Raw genomic sequence first — 22491 nt, forward strand, 5'->3', positions numbered from 1 at the left:
AAATCATTTTCATCGACAGCATGAAGCATTTAGCGGACTACATTTGTTGGTACTTTTCAGTTTTCACTAATTATCAAGAACCAGAAGCCGTACCTATATACTAACCTAGCCTGCGCGAAGAGATTTATAATTGCTGAACAATGCATTCCTCCTTTCTAGTAGACACAGGCGAGTATGTTGTATTGTGCACGAATTTTTATTTTGTTTGTCGTTCCAACACTGCGTATTCGCACGCCTATAATTGGCATCGTGCATTACGGCTTTTCGGGAAAAAGCGAAGCGGAAGAACTATTGTGTTCCCAATCTGTTTATCAAGATTCCGAACCATGTGTAATTCATCCTCCATCAAACATACCCCAAGCAGCACAATGTACTAAAAGTCGAGTGCAATAGGGGTGGACGGGTAGGTGGACGGCCTTGAACAGACTTGTTAACCTAGAGAAAATTGACAAGACACATACCGGCCACCCCTATTGCACTCGACTTTCAGTACATTGTGCCGCTTGGGACGCATAAGGGAGAGATATATTCAGTCGACACAGCCCACGAATGAATTCAGTCTTTATCAAGGTCGCTACAAACAAGTTTTGTTGTCAAGTGCCTGAGCTGTAAATTTCTGTGTGTGATTTTTACAGTACCTCGTGGGTGCACTAATATGCTCCAACCCATATTTGGTGTATTCCTGGTTCTTGATTTCGTGATCGCGAAAGGGCGATCAGTCATAATCACTCGTGTGAGATCCGTCTGGCGGCGTTGTTGTTTGCAATCACCAGCTTTTTTATCGTGTCAACTCGCCTGATAATTTTAAGCTGCTCTACCCAAGCAGCACAATATACCGAATGTCGAGTGCAATGGGGGTGGACGGGTACGTGGAAGGCCTTGAACAGACTCGTGAGACTAAAGAACATTGATAAGACACATACCGCCCACCCCTATTGCACTCGACTTTCAGTGCATTGTGCTGCTTGGGCAACTGTTGTAATCATGGGTACGAGATACAGGGCGCGATATCGGCGTTGGAGTGAGTTCATAGCGAGTGTCAGGTCGATACGCTTGATCAGGTGATTGTGAATGTGAGTGATCGTGAGCCAAAATGCCGACCACTGTCTAGGAGGTGTTGATCGAGCCCGCGTGGGGCTGAGGGGAAGGTCGAGGCAGGTTTCGTTATCGCTTTCAACCCATAGGATGTCCCAGTCCCGCCCCTTGGCCCCGTAACCTCGGATTGACAGTTTGAGCGACGAATGTAGCAGCCTTCCTGTCGCTCGGCTTTACAGGATTCCACACCACCGCGGTGCCGATCTTAAAGATGTATTCGCGTCAAAATACCGGCAGCTTCCGATCTGAAACATTTGCTTTATATATTTCGCTATATCGCCGAATTTTCCACTTTTCGAACGTAGCATACTGATATACTGGAGGCCTGCTGACACTATCGCGATTTTATACTGGCGGTTACTACAGGCATTGCGTATTACGACTAGAACGCGCCTCGCTTTATTTGCATCTGAGAAGCATCCTTCAAAAAACAGAACTCCAGTGGCGTTGCTCATGTGAATGGGTTGATACATGGTACAGCAAATGACGCGAAAAGTCGTCACAATGATGCCCCAGGAGACGGATAATTTGGGTACAGCGGGACATACTTACGCGCGACAACTGCTGAACATTCAATTTGCAAAACACGAATGAACGCGCGTGCTTATGCGCGCTAAACATTGTGTCGCCCTCTTTACCGCACTGCGCAATACGCGACGTCCAGAGCCATATTTACGAAGGACGGAGCCCAGCCGTCACCGCGTCGAGTCCTGTGACGAGTGCCGTTCACCACCGCCACTGTGAGGAGCCACGGGGCCCTTGCCTTCAAAGTAATTTTTACTTCGCACATGTCAGCATCTTGCAAGGTTCGTAGCGCGTCTTTTAAAGATTCTTAGATTGCATTAAAACGAAACGAGGGATGTAACCGTTGCAGTGCCGTGTTTCTCAAGAAAATTACTCGAATATATTCCACTGTAATTGTGCTGTGCGGTGGTTAACGGTCTTGGCAGTGGATCGAGGTGGAACGAGGCAGCTTACGTAACACGAATCGGATATGGGCAAATGGGATCGTTCACAGCTCCGGAATGCCGCCGAGTTCCATCAAAGGAATGAGAAAGGGCATGATGGCAGGTCGTTACTGGCGTTATACTTAATGGGGAAACTAGAGTTAGAAAGCAGGAAAGTCATGGTTTTCTTTCGTTCTCGGTAGCGACTTGCAATTTACTATTGTGTATCCGCACGAATAAAGTCTCACGAAACGACGTATTAGCACCCATCGAAAGACAAGCTGTACCCGTTTCTTTTCTTTTCTTTTTCCTTCTTCTTCTTCTTTAAATAGAAAGAGGGTTAGAAGTCTCGTTACAATGTGATGAGGTAGGCAGGGAAATCTTAACACTGCTCCACTATCTTCCTTCCATCCTGGCCGCAGTCACTTATTTATATATTTCACATCGCAAATTACAAGACTATCTGTAAAAAAAAAAAAAAGACACACAAATGCACAGTGTACCAGATAGCACAGCAACATGTAGTTAAGCGCAAAGTAAAATCCCTTTTTCATGTGTACCCTCCTGGTTTTAGGGCATATTGTTAGTAGCCATTGGTGCATACATACCGCGTTGTGTTTGCATGCACTCACAAGATGGCGTATGCCTACAGTGCATGCCTCACTTGACAAGTGTGCGAGGGTTCGTGGTCCATTTAATTCCCAATTCAGTCATGAGATATCCACCATGTAATGGGGTATAGAGTACCATAACTTCAGCGGTGAACACCTCATGTCATCAACCTCATGTATATCTTTTGTTGTTGTTGCGTATTTTGACATATTTTGGGGCATGACTGTGCGACAATTTTGCAATTTTTTTAGCGCTAATACACCCGTATGGATAACACTGTAAAATGTTGCAAATATCGTGGAGAACCAATTTCGGAATATCATCACACTCCTGAGATGTGGAGGGAGCGTATCGCGGAATGAACCAGGTGAGGTACATTCTTTCCGTGCCGTGCGGATAAGTGTATCATAAGGTCCTGTGAATAGACCTCTCCCTGTTTGTAAACAAATGACTGATATATATATATATATATATATATATATATATAACTGATATATATATATATAACTATATAACACGGCGAAACACGTGTCCTCTGGTGCTGTCGCATCGTTCCATGAGTATCTGTTTCTCTACGTGCAGCCATAGAAGCCATCTTAATCTGTAAGTTTGAATTTCAAACACGTCTAGCGTCATTTACTTATTTTTTAATGGCTTTTCCCCCCTCTTTATAACTGGTATATATATATATATATATAGTTGAAATAAATGGGAGACAGAAGACGAAAGTAGGGGAAGTAACAAAAAAGGGGTTTATTAAAACTTAAAAATCATAAAAGTTAGGGAGGATGTCTACGTTACGGCGGAAGCTCCGCCTTCTTCGGGACAAAAGAGCTAAAAAGTCCCGAAGAAGGCGGAGCTTCCGCCGTAACGTAGACATCCTCCCTAACTTTTATGATTTTTAAGTGTTAATAAACCCCTTTTTTGTTACTTCCCCTACTTTCGTCTTCTGTCTCCCATTTATTTCAACTATAATTACGTAGCCGTCCGATCCAACTCCAACTTTTCAAGATATATATATATATATATATATATATATATATAACCGATGAAATTTAGATGTATATAGTGTGCATAGTTGTATAGTAGTTATATAGTTGCATAGTGTGAAATGATATTGCCTGTGTTTTGCGTGCCCATAGTCCTTTAGTGTAGCCATCAAATTACTGTGTGCTGAGGACCGCTTGTGTATTTCGTTCATAATAAATTTTCCCTTAACAACAACAACAACAAATGACGTCATAATGTTCGACAGCGCCACCAATTTGGTAGAGTTGAACTACACTCGAAGCTAGGGGGAACAAGGTTGCGCCCGAAAGCCACGGTCTTGAGGGGATTACGACGATCCCTGAAAGGGACGCGACCTTCGGGCCTACTTTTATTTTAATAGGAGGCAGCGAACAAGTGCCCATTCGTGGAACCCAGTCCTCCCCTTCCGATTTGTTTCGGTTTCGGTCTGTCTACCAACGTCATGATGACGTTTCTCGGGTAGATGTCCATTGACGTCTGTTCCTGCTTTTGCGAGTGTATTGTGAGCTCGGCGGCGCTCATTGGCGTATTTTAGTTTCACTTCACCCACGAAACAGTCCGGTTACTCTCTTCACGAACCGAGTTCCCGGACAAAAAGAAAAAGTCTTCGTACCCCTTCAACCCCTTCCGAATGGGAACTTGCGATGCGGGGAGCAATCACATGCCTTATCGCATATGCGCGGCTCAATCACCTTGAGGTTGAGTGCCACTTTAGGCTTTCATTTCATTTTACAAAGAAGTTTTAGACACCTATCCAAATGTTGCTGTGAACGGCGGCAATGCGCTTATATTACCCACGTTTGCATTTTTCTTTTTTTTTTTAATGGAGCACACGGAGGAGAAGGATAGGTCGATATAACACAGATATTGTGAGGCCATAGGGGGGACATCGATCAGCAAAAGTCCGAGTCAAAAGTATGACGCGGTAGCAAGCACAACGAGGCACAGCGTATACTCTAAGACAACGCAACACTAGAGCAGCACTTCATTCACAGTTGGTTGACAAAGACTGAACGATCGTACCACCGAGTGGTGAACATGTGACACTGCCAACAGCAGGCTGCGAAATGTTCCTGACACCCACTGAAGATGAAACATGGGGTGGGGAGAAACACCAATCAGCTCAAAAAGCTGCTTGGTGTTTGTGTTTTGTCCCTCCGTGTTCGCGCAAAGCTCGGGCTTCATCTTCAATGGATTTTTGGTCCACCAGCTTGCCTGCCTCTATGCCACCTCATCAGAATACGAACTTGGAGTAATTTAAACGCTCGTCGTCGGCCAGCACATTCTGCAGTGCGGACGATCATATAGCAGGCGACGCTGACCGTCATTATACTTTTTCTGTCGCGCATATATTCATACACGTTTAATTCTTGCTAGAATTCATCGAAATGCGTGTCATAAATCGCGATTCTCTTCACGGCACTCTTACATGTCATTACCTTTTTCTGCTTATCGTCATCCAGGACACCGGCACCAATGTGGACCGTGTCGCGAGCACCATTGCTGTAAGTGAGTGAACTAAGTTCCGCACAAGCATTGAATGTATAACCGTGAAGGTCTCAGCTTGTGTGGGAGAGATTTACTAGACGGATTTCACATGGTACTATACAACAAGCATAACACACACATAACATACACAACACAAGATCAACGATACGGGGCGATGCAAATTGCGGATATTAACAAATGAGAGGCAATGAATGATAAATGATCATGGATGGGTCAAAATATGGAAGGTGAAAAAAATATGTACAAAATATGAATTCGCCTATGACGGGACGCCGGCGATGGTGACGAGACCGCCGACAGCGCGAACAGAAGGGTGATGGCCCCAACAGCGCACAAAACCATCCTCCCCTAGCGCAAACAGTTCCCTCTGGAGGACGCTGACGACGCGAACCCGCAAAGATCTCACAAGCAGGAGGATCGGGACGTCGCGCCTACGCTGCGCCACAGCCTTACATCTGGCACCCCACAAGACCTGGGCCCCACAAGCCGTCACAAGCACACTGTACCGCTGGCTGGCACATCTCCGGTCAAGGGGTATTGGGCACATAATGTTTGTATGCCGCCTGACTAGCTGCCAGAATATGCGGGCTATGCGGCATTCGAAGAGCACATGACAATTGGTCTCTACACTGGCGCAGTATGGGCAGATATTCGTCGGAGTGATGTTCCACACGTGGAGGCGATCACGCGTCGGCTGTATGCTCCACGCAAAACTCCACAGTGTGTCGAACAAGGAAGGAGGGAGCCACGAGCACACAACCCTGCTCCACGCGATGGTGTCCACTTGCCGACGACGGTTGGCCCAGATTGTGCTGCTGCACGCCTCGTCCCACAAAACTGCCTGCGACATATGAGCGGGGCTGGTGGAGTTCGGGTTCACAGGGGGAGTGATCCGAGCAAGCATGCGATGGTAAGCGTGAATGACAGCATGGAACCGCCGTGGTGATCGCGCTGCCGGGCGTGACGGTGCAAACGACTCCGGTGAAAGAGTGCGCACCAGAGGCCCCATCCAGTACATTAGAAGAACTTGCGTGGGCGATGGCTCTCCACAGATGATTCGCAGAACGGTCTTGAGTGCGATTCCACGATTCATGAGGCCCACGTCCGGAAGGGCTAGGCCCCCTCGAAACACTGGAAGACTAAGAAAAATGCGGGCCACAGGCCTATTGCGCCTCTTCTGCCAAATGAAGGCTAAGATGGTAGTGTGGATCCGCGAGACAACTGAGCGCGGTGCGATCAGCACATGACTCAGATGCCACACGCGTCCACAGAAGACGCTCCGCACTAGATATGCGCGCTCGAGGTACGTCAAGTTGAATGCGCTGGCTGCCTCGCAGTTCGCGCAAAGTTCTTGCAAAGCGCTCGACCAGTTAGCAGGCGTGGGCCCGGTGCTGTCAAAGAAGACGCCGAGAATTTTTAAGGAAGTAGTGCACGAGAAGGGTAGACACGCGGTGGACATACGGTGACCCAGCGGCAGCAGGTGGGTCTTCCGGAGGTTTAGAGCTCCACCGGAGTAAGCAGCGTAGATGTCGTAGACGCGACGCACCTCAGACACCGAAGACGGGTCTCGCAGAAGAAGGGTGACGTCATCTGCATAAGCTGCGACTTTCCAAGATCCAGACGAAGGAAGGGGCAGTCCGCGTATACTGGTGGCCGTATCAATGCTCCACAGAAAAGGGTCGATGGACAATACAAACAGAGCAGGTGACAGCGGACATCCTTGCCGGACTCCCCTGGAGACCCGGAACTCTCCAGAAAAGTGACGCAGCATGTACAGGCAGCTACGGTGGTTGCTATACAGCCGAGCGATGATGTCTCGAATCCACTGAGGGAACTGATACGCTCGTAGTACAGCAAGCAGGTATGAGTGTTCCACACGATCGAAGGCCTTTGCTTGATCGAGAGACAAGAGGCAACCGTCAACCCCGGTGGCGGCAGCGTAATGCAGGGCATCGCGTAATCCATTAAGCGTGTCGTACATGCTCCGGCCCGGAACACTGCACGTTTGGGAGGGATGTATTATTGCCGGCAGGACACTCTGGATGCGCTGGGCCAATATATATGACAAAAGTTTGTAATCACAGTTCAAAAGCGTAACAGGACGCCAGTTTTCTGGGTACGCGAGGTCACCGCTGTTCTTGGGGAGCACAATAATGTGTCCGAAGCCAAAGGACTCAGGGAATGCCACCCCACCCAGGCAAAGTCGCATAAGCTCAAAGACGAAAAGGCGGATGGTAGGCCAGAAAGCTGCGTAAAATTCAGCAGGCAGGCCATCAGGGCCCGGGCTAGTACCAGAAGCTGCCCTGGATACAGCGTAGTCCAGTTCTTCAATAGTCAGCGGAGCCTCAACGGAACGTTGATCTGCAGGTGAAAGGGACGGCAACGCGTCAAGAAAATCACTGTCCTCGGTACTCGCAACTTGTGTGCTGGTGTAAAGAGAGCGGAAGAAAGCTTCAAAGCCGCCTACTACCTCTTGTGGGTCCTCAGTAATAGTGCCGTCGGCGTCACGAAAGCTGTTAGGTGGCGGCTGGCTGCTGTGCGAACGGCGAGCACAGTGAAGGTAGCGCACGACACCGGGACCAGCAAGCGCCTCAGACTGAGTGTGACGCATACGAGCAGCCCCAGCTGACGACCGAAGGAGGAGCCTATATCGCTCCTGGAGACTCTGAAGGTATTCCTCCATCAAAGGGGTTAACGGGTGCCCCCTGCGCACTGCACGTATCTTTATAGCAAGCCGTCTCAGAAGAGCGTTCCGCCTCCTGGCCCGCTGTTGGCCCAGCGACTGAAACAGGCGCCCTGTCCATATCTTGAAAGCTTCCCACGACTCCGGGGAAGGAGAATGACGAGAGAGGTAGTCAGCTATTCTGGATCGGGCCTCAGCCACAATGGCGTCATCGTAGAGAAGCGAAGTGTCCAGTCTCCAGCGCGTGCCCTGGGCAGCTTCAAAGTGCGCCATGTCCAAGGATAGCAGGACCGCGCTGTGGTCGCTCACATGAACACCGAGCTGGTTGGTGGGGACAACAACACAGTCCACAAGACAAGAGCGAAGACTTGAGGGTATATAAAAGCGGTCGATCCTGCTCGACGACCCCGCCCGTGACCAAGTCGCCGAGTATTGAGACCCGCGCAGGGCTGTCCAAGCGTCGGTAAGGTTACGGTGCACCAGTAGACGTCTCAACTCGCGGGCGCTCCACGTTGGTCTTCCCCGGCCGGGTCCCCGTACGTCGCGGTTAGAATCCAGCACACAGTTGAAGTCCCCACCGAGAATAGCCCCGGAGAGGGGTATGAAGCTCGTATCCAAATCTTGGAAGAAACCGTTGGCTTCGGAAGCTCGTGCCGGGGCGTAAATGTTCACAATTCGGAATTTTGTGCGGCCGACGAAAAATTCAAAGCACAGTGCTCTGCCATCTGTATCATGTCGCGCTGTGCAGTGTGGCAGTAAGGCACTGTTGAGCACTACCACACCCACTCCACACTGACGAGTAGTACCAAAACTAAAGAAGCCGCGGACATTGCAATGCTCTGTGAACTTGACTACGTCGGAGAAGCAGGTAAAGTGAACCTCCTGCAGAAGGAGCAGATCACACCTTACGCTACGAGCGAACTGTATTACTTCTTCCTGCTTTGCTGCAGTTCGAAACCCCTGCACATTAAGAGTCAGTATGCGTAGCACCATGTAAGAAATTAGGGCAAACCACTGTGTTCCAGTTCCCATGGTAGGCTAGATATCAAACATGTCCACGTCGTCGCCACACGTAACAGTTTTGGCTTTTTTGTGTGTGGGCAGTGTCTTCCGCGCAGCGGGGTCGCTATCACTGGGTGAAGAGTGGCGGCAGTGTTTCCCGGAGACTCCAACAGCAGGGTCGTCAACGACTAGATCACACAACTCTGCGGCTTCACCATGAGATCCCGCCAGAGAGTAGAGTGACGTTGATGAACCAGGAGATGAAACTAAAGGGCTCACTTCATCACCGCTGGTGGCAAGGCCAGCTCCCTGCACATGACTGAGCTCGTGCAGACCATCGGGGCCCTCCAAGTTATTAGACCCGTATGGAAGTTCACTTGCTGGTTCGTCACACGAAGAAAACAGAACCTTCTCTACGGCGTCCACTGCCGGCGCGGCCTCAGCAGGCGATGTCGCCTCGGAAGAAATAGGCTCATTGCTAGCGGGTTCACTCAAAGCGGGAAATTCCGCATCAGACTTCACGGGGACTACTTGCTGAGTGGGTGCAGCAGCAGACACAGGAAAAGCAGCCGTCCTCGATCCGTGACGCTCTCCCTTTGCAGCTGACGAGTATGACCTGCGCATGACACAATCCACCGTGGCGTGACCTTGGCCGCAGCGGAGACATGGGGCTCTGCAGCCGACGGTGTGGTGACCAAATATGGCGCATCTTTCACAGCGAGGTGCCTTGCAGTCACCGCGGATGTGCCCCTCCGACCCGCACCTTCCGCAAACCTTCTTGATGCCCTTATAGTCTACCAATGCACGATCAGACCCAACAGTGAGGAAGTTGGGTACCGGCTTCTTCATCTCGAACTTGACTATGCGAGTCCCGTTGCGGATGGTAGGGCGGTCCTTGTATACCGGAAACGAAAATGCCAGTACAGTGCCGTAAGGCGCCAAGGCACGCACCAGGACGTCATCGGGAACATACTCCGGAAGTCGCTTGATAGTGAGATAGGCAGTTCTTGTCGAAGAAACCGGGGTAAGAAGAACGTCAACCTCCTCAAAGGTTACCTTTCCAACTCCGAAGACCAGATCGCGTGCTCTCTTGTTCGAAACAACAACTTGGAAGTTCAAGCCACCCCGATGCTGAATGGAATGAACCTGGTCGTCGACCAGCTGACAGATAGCGTCGAGGACACCATCTACGGAAGCCCCGTCGGGCACAGTGAAATCGAAGGCATGGTCTTTAGGAGGCCTTACGGTACAAAGAGCTGCCGAGACAGTAGCCGCAAGAGCGGGAGCGGTGGGCGCCGCCTCAGCTGACATCGTGAAACGGACCGGGGGCAGACCCACACAGTAGGAAGTCGAGCCCCAGGAAATTCTTAATCGTAGAAGAGAGCAGTGAAGGCACGTCCGTTCTCTATAACAACTTCTTCTTCTTCTAGAGGTCTCAGCTTGCTGTAACACACGGAGGCCTACGCCGTGCACGTGGTGCCCAGTAAGTCTAAAATGTGCACCAATCCACACTGGCGATCATGTTATTAATCGGACGTGCCGTGCGATATTGTACTCTTCTCAGATTAAAAATAAATAAAATTCAGAGTAGGTTTTCTCAGATTTTTATTTTAATGTGAACGTAACGATATTGCGCACAGTAATTGCACAGTGATGGCATTGCAAAACCAGAAAATGCATTCTGCATGTCTATGACGAAGTTGCTTGATCCGTGGTCAAATCCAAATATCAAGTTCAACATTTAGTATAAAGTGTTGTTGGTATATTCTGCACACAACTATAGTTTGGTCCCTCTGACCAAAGAATATCCCGTATGTTGTTTTCCTTTCATAGCCGACCACCCAGCCATCTTTTGCAAATAGGCCCTCAAGGCTATCGATTGCTTTATTTACCCCTTGGCGGAGCGCATAGCCGAGACGTTGGATTCGTGCTGCTCGAGCAACTGTCGCTGCACCGTTTCTTAGAGTATAGGTGAACAAGGTCCGCTTTACGCCATTATTATGGACCCTGCAGGGATTGAGCACTGTCTTATTCTCTGTTCCTGATTCCCCTGTTGCGAGTTAATAAATTTCAATTCACTGGCATACAAGTACCATGAAAGCAACAATACCGAACGGGAGATAAGTCGACTTGTGTCCTTATTGCATGCAGATGTTCATTTATTTCAACATCTGTTTATCGGAAGCCAAACTTTAAACATGTATGCTCGTCGTTGGCGTTGAATTATAACTGGGGTTCCCGGTTTTCCTAGTTTTCTTTTTTTCTTTCTTTTTTTGCAGATTCGGAGGGTGTTTATCGGTGTCTATATTGTTTCCCGATAAGTGAGATTCCGGAGAAAAAGCGGCACCTGGTGAAATGACAGACTCACGGGTCACAACAAGAATAAGAAGCTGCCCTGCAAAAAAAAAAAAAGAAAAGAAAACGCTTTTATGCGGCAGAACACGCAGGTAGCAACAACTGCGTCCCGACCACCTGGCGGCGTGAACATCTCGAAATGCGGATATTTCTTTGCACCGTAACAAGGCAGCTTTTGTCGAGTTGCAAGGACTAGCTGCCCTTTCAAGAAGGCAATCTGTATGCCATTGTGCTCCCTTGTCCACTTCGAGGAGGAGGGGAGGCCTCATTCGCGGAAAAAGGAGAACCGTAGGCGCTGAACGTTTTTCATGCGGACCTGGGAAATTGCCGAAATGACCTCAAAGTGTCCTCATGTCGAGTATACAGTCACCAAATAGGGTACCCCTTTCGATGACTGCAATGTCAAGGCGCCTCTAATGAAAGACGAAGTCGGCATTACATGGAGGCTTTGCGCATGAAGTGAACGCCTGCAGCACAGTAGACTTTGGTGAAGAGACCCCCCCTTCCTTGTCGCGGGGGCTGGTACCACGCGATGCTAAGGAATCTTGACACAGAAGGAAACCAACCGGGTCACCCAGTCATCAGGGCGTGTCTTTTCCTGCTGAGCTCTAGGTTACTGGAACACCAAAAGTGTTTTACATTTTACCGGTTTTTCGGACATTGTTGGATAAATCGGAAGACCTGGAACCCTAGTTATATTCTAGATTTACTTTTTCGAAATTTGATGCAACCCTGGAAGGAGGCTTACCGTACCACGGGTATGGAACATACGCAGGAGGCAACTGTCCTTAGCGAACTGTTACCAACTAGCCTGTTACCAAGTGCTACCATATAGTTTCCCAGTGTGAATAGAGCGTACTGTGTGGGGCACGGTTGTCTGAAATCGCCAGGCCATGGCGGATTTCATTGCGTGCGATAGATACGGTACTTCGGAAGCAAAGTTATCAACGGTGTACTAACACTCTCTATGCCTTGATAACGTCACTGTGAAGTTACTGCACATACCGGAACAAATGGCAGCGTGTATGACTCACAACCTTATCCGTTGGTTGCGTGCGGTACATACGTTCCCAAGCAGCACAATGTACTGAAAGTCGAGTGCAATAGGGGTGGACGGGTAGGTTGAAGGCCTTGAACAGACTAGTGAAACTAAAGAACATTGATAAGACGCATACTGTCCACCCCTATTGCACTCGACTTTCGGTACATTGTGCTGCTTGGGTTACTTCGGAAGCCACGTTAGCAATGGTTTACTAACACTTTCTACTCTCTGATAACGCCACCGGGAAGTTATCGCACATACAGGAGCCAATGGCAGCGTGCATGACTAAGAATATTTTCCGTTGCTTGTGTGAGGTAGATACGGTACTTCGCAAGCCACGTTATCAACGGTGTACTAACACACTCTACTCACTGATAACGCCACCGGGAAGTTATCGCACATACAGGAGCACATATAGTGTCTTACAATACCTATATTCGCAGTACAGCGATTGCAATATGAGAGTAGCACCTCTAAAACGGGGGATCGCCAAGTTGTGCTTGCTTAGCGCGTTGAATAAGTCATGTGTGCATTGTGTTGATGGTAGTTTCAACAATCAGGTGTTTAGGTTAAGGGATGCAGGGTTCCCCTGCGGTGTTATCTCATCTGTTGCAGATACGATTTTTAGTGGCTTGTATAGGAAGAGAGTCGCGGTTGAACGGGCGGGAACACGTCCTGTGGTAATTCCGTATATTCATACTGTGTCACACAGGCTTAAAAAGGTGTTTTCGAGGACGAGTGTCAGCTAGTGTACTATTATTGGTCCCGAAAAAGTTACAGAAAGTGGCGGGGTTTCGACCTCGTTCTAAGGGCAGCACCTCGGAGTGTGAGGTCAGACATAGGCGGCAGTTCATATCGTGTGTATCTGGTGTCGTTTATAAGATTCCCTTATCGTACGGTAGGTACTATGTAGGGCAAACCAGTCGGTGTGTCAATCATAGGTTGAGGGAACACAGTAATAATTGAAGAATAAGAGGGAGGGATGGCTGGCCCAATATTGTAACAACAACAACAACAACAATAAATGAAGAAGTGATGATGACATGGGATGTTTCCCCGTGGTAGCCACAGGACACTACCCCATTTCACAGTGGTTAATATGAGAGGATGAATTATGGTGAGAATGAAGCAACGACAGGTCGGAGTTCTGTTTAGAGCTCTTCAAGGAGTCCAGTGGCCTGCATGAAAACGAAAAGGGAGCGAAGAGCCCGGCACTGATGTTCAGGGGAGCTCCATGGGCCAAGGACTTTGGACAAGCTGAATGGTCTATGGTCGAGGAGTTCAAGTTGGCGTCGAAGTACCCGGCGTTCACACGTGTACCGCTCACAGTCCTCGATGATATGGGGGATCGTAGCTGGGGTGCGGCAAGCTAGGCACAGCGCCGTGTTACTGTAACCCAGCTTAGCACGGAACGCAGGGGTGAAGGCGACGTTGAGTCGTAGACGCCGCAGGAGTGTCGTAAAGCTGCGAGGGAAGCCACCTGGCATCCTAAATGATAATGACGGGTCCACTGCATGGAGGAGCGACCATTGAGTGATGTCATGCAGCCATTGCTGGCGGGCCAAGGGTGACACCAACGCAGACAAGTAGGAGCGCCTATCCCCGTTGGAGAGGATAATGGGCAGGGCTCTGGAGATACGGTGGGCCGCAGCAGCCGCCAAATCTGCCTCTTCGTTGCCCTGAATGCCGGTGTGGCCGGGGACCCACTGTAGGGTCACCCGGTGTCCCTGTTCGCCGAGAACCCTGAGCGCCGTCAGGATACTAACAACCACCGGGGCCAACGAGCCGCGGATGCCCATGGTTCCTACACATTGCAGGGCTGATTTTGAGTCGGTGTATATCACCCAGGAACGGGGAGGGTACTTTGAGACAGACTTTAGAGATAACAAGATGGCATACAGCTCCGCAAGAGGTCGACGAAGTGCGATGTGACAGGCGGAACCCACATGATAGTGACTCCTCCGGTATGACAAAGGCAGCGGAGGAGCCATCCGACGTAGACGAACCATCTGTGAACACAGCCGTGCGGCCTCTGTAGTTAGTATCCATCATTTCCAAAGTAGACTGCTTGAGAACCGAAACGGGGATCTGGCTCTTCGGCCCCAGGAGGCCAGGGATGTGTGTCGAGAGGGATGGGCTCGGCAGTGTCCATGGTGCCACTGAAGGGGCGGTCGGGGCAACAGTGAAGTCAGGGATGTTTCCAGATGTTGCTGTAACACATAGCGAGAGTTTACTGTTCTTCCGCCTACGTAGCTTTTGAACCAGAGGATGACGCCGGTGGTGAGCGAGCAACCGTAGGTATAGTGTCGGATGGTTTCTCTTCGGCGGAGGACATCGATGGGTATTTCCCCGGCGTCGGCGATCACCATCCGTGTCTCAGCGCTGCGCGGGACACCAAGGCACGTCCGCAGGCTGCGTGCCAGTGTACACCGAAGCTTGTGCTCAGACGTGGCTGATATACCGTGCAATACGGGCAAGCTGTATAGCAGGGAGCCGCGAACCAGAGTTTTGTGGAGCACAAGAAGATCCCGCTCAGTGCAGCCCCAGCGCACGCCGGCAAAGTGGCGAATCACATTCCCCCAGCGCTGAGCCTTTGAGATGATGAAGTCAATGTGCCTTCGCCACGACAGGTTGCGGTCCAGGATAACACCCAGGAACCTGTGGAACTTGACTTGTATGAGAGGGCAATCCCCAATCCGCAGTTGGAACCTCCGCATCTCTCTTCGAGTAAACGGAAGGACAGCGCTTTTTTCGGTGGAGATATCCATCCCCGCGTTCAAGAAGAAGTTGTTGATGGCATCCAGTGCTCTTTGCAACCGATGTTGAATTGCCGGCCGGGATTTTCCAACAGTCCAGATACACACATCGTCCGCATATATGGAGAGATTTACTCTCCTCGGTAGACATTCTTTGAGATCAACCATGACGATATTGAATAGTAACGGGCTTAGGACACTTCCTTGCGGGACACCCTGCGGAACAGCAGTCTTTTCTGTGTCACCCTCGCCTGTTCTGACAAAAATTTGCCTTTGGCTCAGGAAGTCGGAAAGCCATGCAAGCGCTTTCCCAGGCACTTGCGACCGAAGTAACGCATGTGTGTGTGTGTGTGTGTGTGTGTGTGTGTTGTAACACGTGTGGATGTCAAGCGGGTTTTTCGGAGACGGAATGTATTGGGAAACACAATGACACATTAACCAGGGAGATAATGGAGGCCGCTGAGATAAGCAGAATGGGGGAACGGTGTGTTGCCACGCCGTCTATCGGTTTGTCCATCAAGGAACTTGTCTTTTTGGGGGTGGTTTCGCCTGATTTATAGTGGGCGTTGCGAAGAGCAGTGCTTGGGATCCTTGTTTGTGTTTCTGTGTAGTAAAGACGTGTTGGAAGTTGCGCCTTGTGTTATGTCTAACTTCAGCTGTGTCTTTGTTTTTCGGCGCGTTGGAGTGGCATCATGTACCAACAAGCCCATATTTCTACGTTGTCTGAATCGGTAACCACTACACTGTCTTCTTCGGCACGATTCTTGCACAGTTTTAAATTGGCTACTACTACAGTGCTTTTCTTCGGTTCAACGAACACTCTGTTAGGGTTTTGATTCTGAGCCTTTCGGTTGATTGTTTCGTGGCATGTTATTGCTATGCAATGTGTCTGCCGACGTGGCGGCATGTTGCTCGCGGGGGGGGGGGGGATAGTGCGCCCTGAGCCGACTTCACGGAGAGCTGGGCCGACATTTGCCTTCGAGCGCCTGAGGAAAACCCAGGGCAAACACCCCGACAGCTCAGCCTGGATTGAAACCCGGCCGGATCACCTGTATCGTTCTCGGCGTGGAACGTGATCATTGTTGCCACGCACTCATGGGAGCTTGAGCACATCGTTTGGCTTTCTCGCAACACGAAACACGCCTTGAAGCCACTACCGGGGCCATGGCATCGTCTTATTCAACATAGTATAGCCCATTCTCACTTCAAGTCGTGGTAAAAGTACATCGCGTCGTTGCACCCACAAGGCGATTATTCCCCATGGCACGCGGTATGTGTTTCTGCTTCTTGGCAGTCGCAGTTTCCGAGTGTCAAATTGGGCATGTGATGATCTCGCCGTCTCGCCGTGCAGTTTACACACGTTCAGCGACCATCACCCAGAGCTCACGCCTGAACTTTACGGCGACGTTTTCTTGTCTACTTTTAGTACGAGAGGAAACGCTGTTATTTTGTATTTCTTCACGAGAAACCGAGAAGAGAAAGTCTTTCTTGTGCGTGTGTGTACAAAGGCGGCTTTCCAGCAGGCGCAATGCTTTCACCTCTTTATTTTGTATACTTACACATCCGTATAAAAGATGGAAAACTATGGCAATAAATCGATGCATTGAATTACAAGCCTTTAGCCATAACAGCTTTTCGCGGTGAAACATATGCGCGTCATTGTACAGAGCCCAAAGCACAGCTACGAAGCTTCATCGACGAAATCAAAAAACTTCATTTGTCGCAGTAGGCCATCTTCTTTTGGCACGGTGCCAGCATCTCACTTCAAAAATGAAACAAGTGCCGCGGCATTAAGGTTTTACATATCGTTTCGGGGGTATAACACAGTGGGGAGTGCGCGTCTCTTTCGTGTGCGTGTGTGTACTTTCCAAGGAGATTTGGCTAATGAAAGAAGGAGAGCTCACAGTACGAATTGCTCGACCAAGAGCTATGTTTCATAGCACGCTTGTTTGAGGCTAACAAAGCAAGGTCGTTTATGCTTTTTTGGGGTTCGTCCTTCGGGCATCCTTCCTTGAGTCAATAGTAAACTGTACTGGGGGATACGAGAAATGTGTTTTTGGGCTAATGAGCTGTCGTAAGCGCAAGCCCTGGTAATAGCGTTCTGGAATCCTATGGCCCCTCTTCCTAATCTACCTATTCCTCCTTCTCCAGTTACAGTAGGTCATGCTCCAGAATCCTAGTGAGTCATGTTATGTTTGGCCTAATACTTGGGTGTATGTTGCTAACCTTGGGGTTGAAATGTGTAGATATATAAAAACCTGCAACCTTGAGAACCAGCACTGTTTTCGGTTGGCACTGCTTGCGTGCTTCTCATGCTTCTTTCGCTACGGCGATACCACAGTGGCGACGATGGAAACTGATTACCCCGACATGTTTACTGCTCCGGGTGTTATCTCGCCTGCTTTCTGCTAAGCATGGCTTGTTCTGCTGGAATTCCGCCCCCTCCGCCATTTTTGCCTACACCGGGCGCACCTGCAGTGCCATGGCCGCAATGGAAGCAAGTCTTCGTGAACTACTTGGAAGCAGTGGGAGGAGACGCTTTTCCTGCGAAGCGCCGTAAAGCAATCCTGCTAAATTCTCTTGGGGTCCAAGGACAGCGCATTTTATACGGCCTCCCGCCAGACACGAGCCCACCACCGCTACCCACAGCTTCGGGGTCAGACGACGCAAAGAAAGCGGACTCTGCTCTCGACGACTATGACTTTGCATTACGTGCCCTGGACAAACATTTTATTGCGACAACGAATGAGCTCGTCGAGCGGCACCGGTTTCGCAGTCGTCGGCAGCTACCTGGTATGCCATTGCAGGATTTCGTTACGAGCCTCCGAGAGCTAGCTTCGTCGTGTAGCTACGGCACGGCAACGGATGATGCAACTCGTGACCAGATAGTCGAAGGCACTACATCGCGACAACTTCGAGAACGACTTCTGTACGAAGGAACGTCTTGGACTCTGGGCCGTGCTATCGATATTGGTATTCATCAAGAGATGACGAAGCGAGAGCTGGAAATATTCGATAGCAAGAAAGTACAAAGAGTGAACACACAGAGTAAGCACTGCGACTACAAGCAGCGTGACGGTAGGAACAAGCCGAGAGCAATATGTTATCGTTGTGGATCAACATCGCATTTCGCAAACAACGAAAAATGCCCTACAAGACAGCAGCGTTGCAGGAAATGCCACAAGCTTGGGCACTTCCAGGTTATGTGCCAATCGCGTAAAAATGCAGATGACAAGAACGTGCGCTATTGCCATAGGAAAGATACGGCAGCAAAGGATTCCCAAGCAGCACAATGTACCGAAAGTCGAGTGCAATAGGGGTGGACGGTATGCGTCTTATCAAGGTTCTTCGGCTTCACGCGTCTGTTCAAGGCCTTCCACCTACCCGTCCACCCCTATTGCACTCGACTTTCAGTACATTGTGCTGCTTGGGATTATGAGATACTCAAGGTGAATGAGGACAGTCTATCAAATCGCGGACCTATACGTCAACGTCATTATTTCGGGAACTACTTTGGACCTTTTGGTAGATACGGGCTCTACGGTATCGCTCATACCGGAAAATGTTTACAAGGAAGCCTTATCTCAAAAGCTCCCGTTATCGCCTGCTAACGTGAATCTACTGGATTATTCCCGACAACAAATAGGAGTGAAAAGATGTTTTCTCGCACCGGTGGAATACCATGGCCACAACACCTCAGTTTTATTTTACGTTGTGCAAAGAGGAACTGCGCTCTTGGGACTGGATGCTATTCGTAACCTGGGACTTCATATTCAGGAAGCAACAATGACCTGCCACGAGACCTTCTCGGCGACTTCCCTTCCTCCTGAACCACAGGAACAGTTCGCGGGTGTTTTCACTGGAACTCTTGGACATGTGAAGGGTTACAAACATCAGGTGAAGCTCAAAAAGTCCGTTAAGCCAGTCGCTGCGAAACTTCGACGGCTACCGCTTGCACTCAGATATGATGTCTCGCAAGGACTAAGACGTCTGGAAAAAGAAGACATCATCGAACGTGTAAGTGCTTCTGAATGGATTTCGCCAATCGTAGTAGTGCGGAAGCGGTACAATTCATTACGACTCTGTGTCGACCTCCGTGAACCCAACAAAGCGATCGTTGTAGACGCATTCCCGTTACCACACATGGAAGAACTTTTGCACCAATTGTCCGGAGCAACGTGATTCTCCAAGTTAGACTTGGCTTCCGCATATCATCAGCTAGAGCTAACGCCTGACAGTCGTGAGATCACTACTTTTATAACGCACGATGGACTTTTTCGCTTTAAGCGAGTATGTTTCGGCGTTGCGTCCGTACCTGTAACATTTGAGAGAATGATGACATCCATCCCGCAGGAATGTAAGGGAGTGTTGTGCTACATTGATGATATTATTGTCTTTGGCAAATCAAGAGCGGAACACACCGATAACTTGCGTCGTGTCCTTGAAAGGATCTCATCAGCGCAAGTTCCCAGTGGCATACTATTGTCGGCCCCTCAGGTTTTCTATTGTTGATGCTTCAAAGGGTCAACGACCTGACAGGGAAAGTCGTACAGTCGGCTGCTTAGTTAGGCGAAGTAATTGAGATTGGTGTTGTGTCGCGGTACCCAGAGGCGGTATATTTATCTTGTCCTACACTCTCAAAACAAATGGTGGTGGTGACGAAAACCGGCTTGCCGTTGTTGGCCTCACGTATGTGGGCTGCGTCACGACTGTAGCCAGGATGAGATGAGATGGCGTGATAACAGATAACAGAGCTTCACCGCATAGCACGCTCCTAGCCAACCATTATCCCGAATGACAACGCTCCCTCCTCTGATTTGTTGTGACAATTTTGAACAGCATAAGTGTCACAAAAGAGGCGTACGCCCCCTTGTTTCAACCAATCAGGGCAGATAGCGTTATCATTCGAAATGATGGTTGGCTAGGAGCGTGCTATGCGGTGAAGTTCATTTTTAAGAGTGTAGCAATGCTTTCGTCTCAGTTCTCACCAAGTACCCCACCAAACGTTAAGTGGTTTTCAGGCACAACACGGCACTTCTATCTACTGCGGTGCAAAGTGGGCCTTCAGCGTAGCCGCCGATGTCATAATAAGAAAGTACGGCAAAATGAAAGACAAATTTTTTAGCAGTGACTGTGTTAATGTGTAAATAGCAACATTATGTGGCTAATTTGTTGAGACATGCAAAGTATTGTTGCTTACTTCTCACATGTGAGTCCCCATTTTTTCTTCCACTGTTGAGTCTATGTTGAGTTCCTCTGTCACATCTCTCCACGCGAGTCTTTCGCGCTAATTCAGCTCTTGCCATCACTTGAGAGTCGGGCTTTCTTTTTTTTTTTCTTTCTTTCTTTTCTGAAGTACACAGAGGCGTAAAGTTTTGCATGAATTGAAACTAACAGCCCGAGTAACGCGCTACTTTTGTACTCTTTACTCAATTACATTTTGAGTCGAGTAATTTGTAACGGTAATCAATTACTGTTCCGAGTAACGGGCACAAGTCTGTCCAGGATGTACCCATGAGGCTCATCTAAACAGCAGTACAATCCCTCAAATGAAAAGCGTTCAGATTTACAGTGCAGTACAGTACAGTTGAAAACATGAGACTCATGAAACAGGGAAGTTTTCGTATATAGGGTGTTTTCGTATGACATTAAACGAACGCGTTTGGCCGCCACGGTGGTGGTCACTTTTTCGACGCAGCAGCCGAGATTATCTAGCATTTGCTGGAAAACGAAGCCTTGAATGGTGTTTTGAAACCCGGTCGCGTCCGTATCCTTCTTTTATCCCGAAGACACTTCGTCATTGTCGTTCTCACATTTTCTTTTATGAAAACTATGGTTGTCGCATTGAAAAATAGCGCAGCGTGTCATCTTTCAATGCCGCTAGCACGAAAGGTGACCACCAGTGGGAGGAGCTTACGAGCATGACACGTCACTGCCACGTCACAATGTGACGCAGGTGAAAACTTCCTATAAATATGTGCTACATATCGTAATATGTGTATGTCAAACAAATACACCTGCAGTACATGACTTAATTTACGATGTTATATTTTAATTAATATTACGTTAACTAAATAAAGTCAGTTTAATTTTACTACATTGTTTTACAGGGCCCAGGTAGTATTTGTTCATGCGCTAATTACGGCACTTTCGCAGACAACGAAACGCCCTATTTTTACTACGTTTCTGATGTTCTGTCGAGCTGGTATATAGCTTATTATTATTATTATTCGACATATATTTTTTGTAAAAAAAAAACTCTTAGCGCTGCATAAATTTCGTATTCGCAGGTGGGTTATACGACCATGCGGACATTCTGCATTACAGCGTATGCAACTACAAGACGACTAATTAGCTAGAGTTCATTGATTAGCTGAATAATTAGATGTTTTCTAGGAAGTGCGATATAGCAGAACTGAAGCCATTCATTATTCAAATGCATCGTCCTTATTAAACACCCTGATAGGCAAACTTACCTTTAGATATAAATTCCCGAATTCTCCTATACGCAAATGAGCCGAAACCAGAACAACGCACTTCGGTAGCACAGAAACGACACGACCTTATCCGGGCCGGAGAGCGGTCTATCTGATGGCCAAAGGATTTGTGCCTACTCCAATTAGCTCCATCGCTCTAAAGCACGTAACCCTCTCACGTGGAATGCCTGTCACTTTGTCTGCGCTCGGGCAGTGCGTAGTTGTGGTTTCGGCTTATTTCATAGCAAAATTCGGGAACTTGTATTTCAAGGTACGTTCCCTTCTCAGGGTATTTAATAAGAACGAGGGATTTGGGACTGGCTCAAATTCTGCTATCCCCCGTTTCACAGAAAACATCTAATTAATAAGTTAATTAGAGAAATTTAGCTAATTAGTCGTCCAGTATAGTTGCATACACTGTCCTACAGGATGTTCGCCTGACCGCATAACCCGCCCGCCAAGATGGCATCAGTGCTGCTCTCACAGTTTTTAAATAAAAATGTATGTAAAATAAAAAAAAACACCCTGTATTGTTTTTTTTTCTGATACAGTACATGTCCCGTGCATTTTTAGCCTATCACGTACTAAAAAAGTAAGAGCAAAAACTATAAACGCGTTGAGTATCATAAAGAAAAGAAAACGCAACGCTATTTGGACACTCCAATTTCTCCGGGGCTCATTTTGTCAAGTTTTTCCAGTTCCCATTTCCTAACTTTCTCAGCGCTTCGCGGCGTGGATGAAGCCCATTATTGAGAGTAATAGACGCTTGGAGCGACTGCACTGCCCGCAATAAATGAATGCTTCTGCAAGACGTACCGTGAGCTCTGTGGGCGTCGAAGTATACCCGCGTGGAAAATTTCTCGAGTCAAGGCACATTAGAGCGTCTCTAACTAAAATGGAACGGGTTGAAATATGTCCCGTCAAACGTAATTGCAACTGGCACAGACAGCGGCGCAATTCTCTTCCATGTAGGATTCAGGTGCAT

At 48.7% G+C, this 22491-nt stretch overlaps 2 protein-coding genes across 2 annotated transcripts in view; one reads left to right on the forward strand and one right to left on the reverse strand.

Annotated features, from left to right (window-relative positions):
- LOC135378256 (synaptogenesis protein syg-2-like) overlaps positions 1–22491 on the reverse strand; it is a 637949-nt gene that overhangs the window by 409838 nt on the left and 205620 nt on the right. The gene's annotated exons all lie outside the window — the stretch shown is intronic.
- LOC135378433 (uncharacterized) lies at positions 17442–18347 on the forward strand. The gene has a single exon (XM_064611463.1). The coding sequence runs from the start codon at positions 17445–17447 to the stop codon at positions 18345–18347; it is 903 nt and encodes a 300-aa protein (XP_064467533.1). The 5' UTR covers positions 17442–17444.

Source organism: Ornithodoros turicata, chromosome 1, assembly GCF_037126465.1.
Source record: "Ornithodoros turicata isolate Travis chromosome 1, ASM3712646v1, whole genome shotgun sequence".
Taxonomy (NCBI): Eukaryota; Metazoa; Arthropoda; class Arachnida; order Ixodida; family Argasidae; genus Ornithodoros; species Ornithodoros turicata.

What these genes read in the sequence shown, in the direction of transcription:
- LOC135378433 (XM_064611463.1), top strand. Translation starts at nt 17,445, where the DNA reads ATGGCTTGTTCTGCTGGAATTCCGCCCCCTCCGCCATTTTTGCCTACA.